We start from the raw sequence: 10,710 nt of genomic DNA on the forward strand, positions 1-10,710 counted from the left end.
ACTGGTGTTTTAGAAAACTCTTATTTCAGCCTCTGTCTAAAAATCCTCGTTTTAGCTGTTGTCTCTTTAAGGCTCCCTGCTCCACAACCCCCTTCCCCCTGATTGGTCAGCCCTCTAGAAGCCTATGAGGGGAAAAGCTATGGGCAGACCTTAGTGTTTGAGGCCCGCCATTCAAATTTTTAAGTGATCAAAACAATTAAACTTGTACGTAGATAACCCAAGGAAATATAGTAGAACTTAAATCTGTTAATATTCTTTAACCTTTAATCAGGCTGGGGCTTTTCAGTGCTCAACCCACACTGGAAACCTGTAGATTGACAGACTGTGCTGTAACACATGACAATGGCTGAAACGCAAAAACTCCTATTTACAAAGCTTTCTGTTTTGCTGATTTCACTCTGGATGATGAGAGGAAGGAATGCTGCTCACATTCAGTCTGCAATTAATATCCTTACATAGTCTAAAATCAGTGTGTCATGCATTGGTTATCCTTAACAAATAGCATTCTGCAAGAAAACAGCATGTTTTTTCAAGTTTTCTCAAAAAAGTGAGTTTTGCAGATAGAAGGTTTTGCGCTTTAGCCATCGATAATGACTTTTTTTAAGTTTGACTGAGCTCATTTTGGTGGTTCATTTCTGGATACAAGCTGTGAATAAATTGGGAACGTCTGTTGCATCACAACTTTCACTCTAAGTAAAATGTGGCCGTCATTCAGCTCATATGTATGGCACCTCAAATCCATTCTTAGTGAATCCCTCCTCTTATGTTCTCCTCTTTGCTATGTCCACCCCTCCTCTAGAGCGACCCCTACTGGACAGCAAAAACCCTGACGGGCAGAGACAAAACACGAATAGCCAACCAGACGGTCTGCAGCTTGGTGGAGATGCTGCGTCTGGCATTCAGAGCCAACTGCTCTGCCCTGCTGGACATCCGCAGGCCTCCACCCGAACACCCCCGCCACCGGAGCTGGTTCATGGACACACTGTGGGCTGTTCAGAAAGCAGGGATCCCCCAGAAGAGGGTGAGGACTGTAGGTCGACTATAATCATACTTTTATCACTTAGAAGTGCTGCTTGTAGAGACCACCTCGTCACAGGAACCACATCAGCTGTCATTCATGGTTTAATATTGGTTAATTTTCCCTTTGTTGATGTGATCACTTAAAAACAGGGTGTCACATTATCTCTGCTAATTCATTTCAGTATGAATTATTCTACAAGCAGCACTTTTCATTATTAGCCGCATCTCTACATAGAAAGAACCTGCTGCTTTCTGCCTGATCAGGGTCTTTCCTTGTCACATGTGTTTGTGCCAGGTGACGTGGACCCCCGACACGGACAGGGGGAGGGTGAGAGGGCTGCAGCAGGGTGCCAATGAGAAGCTGTCGATTAAAGAGATAAGACACAGAGGAATCACGAGTCTGAACCTTCACTACAGCCAGGCCAACCACGAGGACATACAGTAAGAGAAGAGCTCAGAGAGGTCATGAAGGAGATCAGGGAGAGCTGCGTTTGTGGATTTGAGCACTGACAAAAAGAAGAAGAAAGAAATTCACTTGTAGAGGATTTTTTTAAAGTGTATACTTCTCTGTAAGTTGAAGTACAACCACTATTTTAAGAGGGTTTAAACAATTTAGTTCATTTAGTTTTAGTTAAAAATCCTTTATTTGATTTAAAATAGTGAAAAGAAAACTTCTCAATTATAGAACATGGATAATTTTTTGTTGATAAAAAATATCTGTGTATTATGAATCTAATGCTAGAAACACACTATGAAAAGGTGGAGGCAAGTAAAACAAAATACTTCAAAGATTATTAGATAACTAACCTGAAGAAATGCTTCACATCTAATTCATTTGCAACATGTTAGCAACATTACAAAGTACAAAAAGGGCTCTCTAAAAGAGTCTTTGTGATCTCCATGTAACGTAAATGTTGTAGAATAGCTCTCCCATGTTGTCTTCTAATTCATGTAGAGGGCTATGTAGACCAAGTGTTTTTGCTAGTGACGACACAAGGTAAAATATGCTCAACTTCTTCTTTCAGGAAAACACTTAAGGTTCAAGAAATAACACACTCTGGGGTATTGACCAATCAGAATCAAGCATTTAGCCTGGTAATTCTGCCCAATCAACAGACAAAAAAACATTGATTTACGGTGAGTTTGGTTGCTACATTTAACAGAGATTAGCACTGCTTAATGAGTACTTTGACTAGTTTTGGGGGGTAATTACAGTAAAGGGATACCAGCACACACAAAAACAGCAACTTTGGGTCTCAAAATATAAAGCCTTTCCTGATGTGATAAAAACCCCTGTTCATCAAGCATCCACTTGAACCTGGGTGCAGAAAAACAAAAACCATGTAAGTCGGGTACACGCTACAGAATAATCAGGCTGTTTTTTGTCTCTATCTTCCCCTTACGATCAAAGCCAGCGAAGGCCTGATTGTCTGATGACATCATGTGTGATTTCCCTGTGGTATGGGGTGTAGTAAGAGTGATTTTTTCTGGTCGTAGCCGCTCAGAAGGCGATTCAGAGATCATAAATTATGAACATGTTTAATATTTGGGACTACAACTTTCCTGGTTTTTCCCCATTTGTCCGTCATGTTTGTTTACACCAAAGTCATGTGTTACTACTACTATGCATGATTTAGAATATTAAACGTGAAGAAGCTGAAGCTCTGCTGAAGAATCTGTTAGTGTGTGGTGTCCTCGAGGTGCAGACCACACACTGTAAGATCAGGAGAGAGAAATCTTGTGTAATCTGTCTTTTGTTATCATCAAGTGTGTGCTCTGTAAATGTGTGAAGTTTTGGAGAATCCTGTAATGTGTACCAGCCCATACACACCAATTCAAAAAAGTGAATTGTTACAGCAAAAACAAAACATGTTTACAGTCTGGTTAAAAAGAAAAAAACACTGTACTGGGAGGATTTTTTTTATAACCTGTTGTTTTTGAAGATATTAAACTTACAAGTTTTGCCCATTTAGGGGCGTGGCTGACTGGACTGTCAGGCAGAAATTCTGTATCTATCTTCAAAGAGACTAAACTTTGCCTCATTGCCTAATCCTCCAACGTTACAAAATGGTGTTTAATATATATTCTGTTATGTTACAGAATGATGCTGTTTGCTTTTTATTCTGATATAAATCTCTGTCATCAAAAGTGTGACCCAACGTATTTTTCTCATGATTTACTTTTTACACATGTTCAACACATTGCTGGTTGAGATTACTGTAAACATGATGACATGCATAGAAAACTGGATCTAAACAATTTTTTAAAAATTATTTTAACTAATGCAAAAAAAAAAGGACTTAAACAGAATATCAGCTGTAAATATAGATTGTAAATATAGATTGTAAATAGAGATTGCCATAGATTAATCTACTTACTGGCTCTCGCAGTGGCTTTTAAAAAGCGTATGTCTATCAGCCACTACTCTTTAAAGCACATACCACTTTAGACCAGTTGACAAAGTGAGTGTTGCAATCAGGTTATGATGTAACGCTGATGCTGTGATTGTGTTTGGCACGCCATGACCACTGAACAGCCGTACACACTAATATCCAGCACATCACTTCTCCTTGTGTGACACCGCTGAAATAACATTCAAAACCAGTGTAATCCACTTCAAAATAATGAGATAGGTGTTTTCAGATTAAATTTGGACAGTTCGAGCTGAAACCACACGCAAGGGACCCCACGTCTAAAATAATCCAATCAGAGTGAAAGTAACGGAAGAATAAGAGTGCAGACAAAATGTGGCGAAAGGTTTCTACTTGGACTTAAAGAGAAGTGTGACTGTGTTGGCGTGAATACTGGGGCAGAAGATTGGCAGACTAAGTTTTGTTGTCTGTAAAGTAAATAACCATACGGCCTGTGATGGGACAAAAGCGTCTGGGGAGGTCAGCAGTGACAGAGTTGTGTTGACGTGTGGTGTCTGTTTGCTCTCCTCAGGGAGTATCTGGCCAATAACGTGAGTGTGACCGTGTACCCGGTGAATGAGCCCTGGCTTTACTCCATACTGTGGTGCAGCGGGGTGCCTTCTGTGTCCTCTGATGCTCCCCAAGTTCTTCGAAAGGTGCCTTACCCCATCTGGCTCATGGTAAACAGTTATCCTCTCTAATATGACACACACACACACTTAGACTCAGACAAGGTCAGGCAGTGCAGCAGGAGAGAGGACAAAGACTGACAAGGGCTCGGCAAGACTCGAGGGCAAGGACGCAGAGAAATACGAAGAGGCCCAGCGGCAGACTTTAACTCAGCATGGTTTGAGAGAACAAAGGATCATGGGAAACAGTCTGAGACACAATTTTAACTAAAAAGCAGCTGTTTCCTCTCAGTGAGAGCTGTGTGTTATCTTCAGGAGGCGTGTTTGTTCACAGTGACCTCTGCTGGTTTCTCTGTAAACATTTCTCCCTTTCTTTCCTTCCAGAGCCACCCTGCTTACAACTTCATCTGGATCACCTCAGACCTGGTGTCTCTCTCTGTGGTCATAGGGATCTTCTGTTATCAGAAGTAAGTGCAGACTGTGACCATATACAGATGTGATCATTCATGAACACATGTAGTTTAAAGCGTGTTGGGTGATCTTTGTTTCAAGCGCAGAGAGGCTGAACTTGTCGGTGTGTTTTCTGAGACAGCAGCGTCTCAGAGTCTGACCTGTGCTCTGTTCCTGTTCACTCTGCTGCTGCTCCTCTGACATTTTCACTCTGCTCATTCTCCTTGTTTACTGTCTTCTCTTCATTCTTCATGCGTCACGTTTCTCCGTCGTGCTATAACCTCTCTGTGTCCTCTCTGTCCTCTCTTCCTCTTTCTCTCCCCTGACATTTTTACTCTGTCCTGCACTCTGCCTGATCTGCATGCATCCTTCCTCCGCTGCCCCCCGGCGTCTGTCAGCTATCATATGATCAGGTAACTGCTGCCTCTGCCTCGGCCTTTGTTCCCTCCTCCCTCTCTCTGTCCTTGTGCTTTTTCTGCCCGACACCCTGAGGCTGTTTCCCTCCTCCTTTTCTCTGTACTTGTTTGTGTCTTGTGTATCTGTGTACATACCATGACATCTTTGTGTTTTTCATGTGTATCTGAGTCTTTACCATCATAACACACAGAATCTGTTTTAGTAGATTCCTCAGACACTGTGACTGCTCATATACTGTGTATTAATGTAAACATCTGTATCGGGTAGGTGTTAGGAAAAAGTAGCATCAAAAGGTTATGATATGGGAAATAAAGTAAACTGTATTCTTCATAAATCTGAAAACAACCAACAAATGGAAAACAAAACAACGACTCCGACCTGCTCACATGTGTGAGACTGATTCAGAAGCTGTCTGCTCCTCTTGGGACAAAAACAGAGAAAACAGCCGCTTATAAGAAAACCAATAAACTCTCCTCATCCTTCTGTTTGGTTCAGTCAGTGCCATCTGTATAACTGTGAGATGGGTACATAAAATAATGCCATATCTTGATTCTTGTACTCAATGCAAAGTAAAATCCTTAAAAACTCATACAGTGCACTTTAATAAGCTCAAATAGGAAATCTGACTTTAAATTAATGTTTAGTGTAAGAAAAGCTTCAGGAAAACAGGACATAAAACAAAAAAACACCATCTTGACAAAAACGATAACAACTCCTAATAACTCTTCCCTTTGTAGTTGAAAATAAATATTTTGAGAGTAGTTTCTTCTTTGGGTCAGGCCGAGGACTTCAGCAAAGTTTCATTCATTATTAGTTTAAAAGACAAAATAAAAAAATATGCCACTGAGAGTTGTTAGAGCCCAGTTTGTAACTACAACACAAAATATATGTAAGAGAAAAAGTTAAAAGAAAACTTAAGGTCATAACTGGTTGATAATATAACAAAAGTGCTGAAAACAAAATGTAATAATTGAAAAAAAGTAATTCAACTCAAAAGTTAATAACTTTTTAGATTTAGAAGAAAAAGCTATCACGCATCAGGCTCAGCATCTCATCACATTCTGGGTTAGTTATTACAGTTTGGGTTATTACATGTTGTTGTTTTTTTATTATTATTATTCGCAACGGTTAGCGCTGCAGCCTCACAGCAAGAAGGTCACCGGTTCAAATCCCCACCTCAACCGGTGGGCCTTTCTGTGTGGAGTTTTCATGTTCTCCTCGTGCATGCGTTGGTTCTCTCCGGGTACTCAGGCTTCCTCCCACAGTCCAAAAACATGCTCATTAGGTTAATTGGTCACTTGAAATTGCCAGTGTGTGTGAGTGTGTGCGTGAATGATTGTCTGTCTCTGTGTGTCAGCCAGGGTTTGACGTTAACTTTTTTGCTCACCAGCCACTGTGGCCAGTGGTATCCCTGAGTTACTAGCCACTCAGTATTTTCATTGGCCACTATTTGTTGTTAGATAATTATGTTCAATATGATTAAAGCCGATGATGACATGCTAAAGTTTACTTAAAACAGATTTACAACCTCTTTAAATGTAAATGACCCCTATGCACACTCAAAACAAGACTACATCAATGTTAAAATCCACAGGTCCTTAATCAGGTATTCACTGATAAAGTTGTGTGTCACATTGTGCTCCTTTCATATGAAAATATGCAGTCTATTAAGACATAGTAATTAAAATAGTTGTTTGTTATTGCTTATAATAAAATGGTAAAGGGGATTAATTGAACTAATAAAAACTCAGCAAGAGACACTGTCTGCTTAAATATTTATTAACGATTGTAAAAATCATTTATTTTTAAATGAGAATGACAATGAAGAGAGGTGAATTAAATTTCCTCAGAGCTTTCATCATCAGTCATCTTTTTCCTTGTCTCTCTGCTCCATGTTTGAGATAAAATTCAACCCGCCAAAGTGGCCAGTGGGAGCGGCGGTGTTACTAGCCACTGCCGAAATCCACCAGCCTTTGGCCGGTTAGCCGGTGTTAATGTCAAGCCCTGGTGTCAGCCCTGCGATTGGCTGGCGACCAGTCCAGGGTGTACCCTGCCTCTCGCCCAATGACAGCTGGGATAGGCTCCAGCCACCCGCGACCCTGAATAGGACAAGGGGTATAGAAAATAAATGAATGTATTATTATCATTATATTCCCATTGTCAGATATAGGTCTCCAACAAGGCGCTTAGTAAGACAAGGAGTTACCCTGATATGCCACACTCTGTCATACATGTGACGACCATGTTTTTGAGTTTCTTAGTAGAGATACAGTGATGCATTTAGTGTTGTGAATCTTATTGAATAAAACCTCGAGATAAAAAAAGACTCAGTCAGAAAAAGTAAAAAACCTACAAACAGAATATGCACATCTATAATTTTTCTATGCGTTATTCATTTGATTAATATTTTTATTTATTATGTATTATATTTTTCCATCCTTTTTAAAGGTGCTGAGGCACCCATGTCCTCTGCACATTGCCGTTTGAAGAGGGGTGGAGTTTGGTGGTTAATGATATGGGTGTATCACTACTTATGCTGAGGCTACTAAAAAAAAAAAAAAAACCACCAATTATTAGGTGATCACAAAATAAATGAATAAATATTCCATGGGAATATACTGTAAAGTCTTTGTTTTGACAAGTTATTCCACTGGAAATTCAAAAGCATCTATTTTGATATATGAATTTATTTTTTAAGTCCTGTGAAGGAAAAGTGTTTTTGTTGGGGCTTAATTTTTTAACACTGAACCAAACAAAGATAAACTGTAGTGAGAGCAGTGAGCGGAGGGTCAAAATACAGAATCCTTACCGAGTAAAATTAGAAAAAAAAAATAAGAATTTTGGTCTTAAAAAAGCTGTGTAAGAGCATCTGTTGAACAGTTTGTCCAGGTGTAAAGAATTATGACCTCCATGTGATCATTGTTGATGTTTTTCATGTGTGTGTGCTGTAACAGGTGGAAGATGAGCGGGATGCAGAACTACAACCCAGAGCAGATCATGCTGAGTGCAGTGACACGCCGCACCAGTCGGGAAGTGAACATCATGAAGGAGAAGCTCATATTCTCAGGTACAGCTTCCACTTCATAAGCATAAGAAATAAGATTCGGGATGAAGCCGGGCACATAAAACAAATTATTTTAGTTTTGTCTTCAAATGGAGCTCAGGTTTTAGAAGAGAAAGTGTGGGAGGTTTAAGAAAGAGCCAGTGAATCTAGAGTTTGAGGATTCCACCAGTTGGGGGCGCCAAAGTTTGACAGAGGTTGTATGTAGAAGCATCTAAATACTGTTTGCTGTACCTAAAGTTTCAATGAACCATTTTTTTTTTTTTCATCTTTTTGCAGATGTCAACAACGGACTGGGCGGTGCTGACGAGCTCTCTCTGTATCCTGAAAACGGGTTTGCAAGATATTCTCATGGACGCCCCAGTCGCTGAATGAAACTCAGTAGAGCTGAAAAACTGTGGATGCCAGTTTAATCTGAGTTTTCAGACTGAGAGTGAACACACCCTGAAAATGAAACAACATGGATACTAAAACTTCAGTGTGGAGGATCAGCGTTTCCTCAGTTTGACTTCATGAGAACTGGTTGTTTGTAACATACCACTTGTCTGGTGTGACGTTATTGTGTGTTTCTATCTCTTATAACTCTGCATGAGGCCGTGTGACAGAAGAACAAAGAAGAAGACAGAAGGAGGATCTGCTTATCAGGATTTCATTGGTAGTTAAGTCTGTCAGTGTTTGTGCCAGGCAAACAAAAAGTTGAATTATTTTGTTTGATTATTGTGTTTTTTTTTTCAGAGTGAATGTTAAAGCCCTGAAAACAGGGTCAGTTATTTTAAAGCTAATAAGTTTTTAATTGTTTTCTTCCTGTTATGAAATATGATTGTTGTTAATCCTTAACATTTTCACCCTGTCTCAATATTTTGGCTTCACTTTCCAACTTTTTTTTTAAACCTCTGTAGGACCTTAGTCTCCAAAACAACAGGCCCTCTTTGTGTTAACCTTTTAAGTCCTCTCCTTACTTTCATTCGTAAACCAAGCTAGCATAGTGGTGTGAGCAAGTGTGCACACACACTGAAAATTCAGTATCTCTGTCTCTGTTATTGCTTTTTGGGTCAGCTGGCAGCCTGGCAGATGTCCCTAAGTCATATAAACACTGCAAAAACTGAAATCCCAGCAAGAGTTCATGTATTACTTTCTGTTAGGAAATGTCTTAATATGAGCCACATTGAATTGATAGATCCAGAAAAATGTCTTATTTCGAAACATTAGACGACAAGAGTGATGACTGAATTGCTTTCAGTATCTTAAAATAAGTCATATTTCTGGACTTGTTAGGTTTATTTGGTTCATTTTAAGTTTAATAAGACATAGTTTTTTACTAAATGCAGGTCTTAAACACTTACATATATTGCATTTTGTGCAATAAGTCAGGAGAGGTAGCATTATGAGTGAACACTGATTGATTTTACAAGTCAAGATAGTATGAGTGAATGATTATTTAACAAGTTTACAAAGTATGAGAAATGAGTTTAGGAGCTGGAGCTTCTGATTTAGATGAGATGGGTCACAGGTGACCAGAGTTAAAGAGAGTTACATTACTGAGGCTGAAATGCAGACTACAAGAGGAGCAGAGGGGAGCAGATTTGAATCTTTGGCAGCAGCGAGGTGATTGGTCGATAGAGGGTAGAAACTGAATCTGGTTGGTTTTGTGGGTGGTTGATTTAAGACAGACTGCCGTTGAGACTGATGTTACTCATTGATGACTTAAAGAAATAAATACGACTGAAAGAGTTAATTACAATTTTGCTGTGTGAACACACTCATAGCCTCATAAATCAAATGTTTTATTATCATTATTACTTTTTTTTTTAAACTTTTGCTAAATCTTTAGAGAAGTGGAGCTTGTGTTTCTCTTTTATACCACATATTTTATTCCTATCGAAATAAACATCTTCACTCAGAAATTGGACACTGCAGTGAATAATAGAAAGCTTGTGTTCCTTTTTAAAAAGTTGATTTTAACGCTTAAATTTTGTATTTCCACGTACTCCTGTGTTTTCTGAAAGTGTGTAAGCTGTTTAGTGTTCTGTACCCCTTACTGCTGTAAATATAACATGTTTTTATTTTGTTTTTTCCCCTCTGGGAGATTTTTAAGTAACTTGAACATATGTTTTACACTTTTGTTTATTTTGATGATCACTGTTTCCTTTTGATATGTGACAGGCAGACACGGGCCGATGTCAAAAGTTTGTTTCTTTGCTGTTTGCTTGGGTGGGGTGCTGTCAGTGATGTACTCTTAGTCTCTGCCTCGTGTCTGTCATGTTATGACTGATTTTAATATGTAGTTGTATGACATGATATGTAACCACTTTCACATGGCTGCCTTTTTGTTACATGACTGAAGTGTTAGAATATGGTGGCGTATTTATTCTGTTTTGATTTATTGACGGGTCATAGATTGGTGATACAAGTAGACTTTTAGCTGCAGACATGTTGATTGTTCAATAAAAGTGATGTTTACTCTTTGAGCGTTGTGCTGGTTTTCTTATCAGAAAAATTAAATTAATTAAAACACATATCAAAACTGAAATACTTGTCAAAAAATGTACAGAAAGTCAAAAATACTAAGTTAATTGATTGGATTTTTATGATTTTTTGGCATGATACTGGATTGGTTAAATTATTTCAATGTCTTTCACATTTTCATTCATGCCTAATAATTCCAACTTTATTTTTTTCAAAGTAAATGGAAAAATACAAAACTTATATTTCTGTGTGACCA

The 10,710-nt window shown here is 38.9% G+C and overlaps 1 protein-coding gene across 3 annotated transcripts in view; it reads left to right on the forward strand.

The window, feature by feature from the left end:
* Positions 1 to 10,415, forward strand: part of gdpd5a (glycerophosphodiester phosphodiesterase domain containing 5a) — a 38,416-nt gene extending 28,001 nt beyond the window's left edge. The window contains exons 11-17 of one of the 3 annotated variants that reach the window (XM_074672864.1): positions 800 to 1,030; positions 1,316 to 1,461; positions 3,964 to 4,111; positions 4,445 to 4,527; positions 4,909 to 4,923; positions 7,882 to 7,994; positions 8,268 to 10,415. In XM_074672864.1, the coding sequence (XP_074528965.1) occupies positions 800 to 1,030; positions 1,316 to 1,461; positions 3,964 to 4,111; positions 4,445 to 4,527; positions 4,909 to 4,923; positions 7,882 to 7,994; positions 8,268 to 8,359 (828 nt within the window). In that variant the 3' untranslated portion in view covers positions 8,360 to 10,415. The remainder of the gene's footprint in view (positions 1 to 799; positions 1,031 to 1,315; positions 1,462 to 3,963; positions 4,112 to 4,444; positions 4,528 to 4,908; positions 4,924 to 7,881; positions 7,995 to 8,267) is intronic. The other 2 variants (XM_074672866.1, XM_074672867.1) reach the window with 2 other exon arrangements.
* The last annotated feature ends 295 nt before the right edge of the window (positions 10,416 to 10,710 follow it).

The sequence above is a fragment of the Halichoeres trimaculatus genome, unplaced genomic scaffold, assembly GCF_033239565.1.
Source record: "Halichoeres trimaculatus isolate MK-OKI-2021-1 unplaced genomic scaffold, fHalTri1.1 fHalTri1_scaffold_6, whole genome shotgun sequence".
Classification (NCBI taxonomy): Eukaryota; Metazoa; Chordata; class Actinopteri; order Labriformes; family Labridae; genus Halichoeres; species Halichoeres trimaculatus.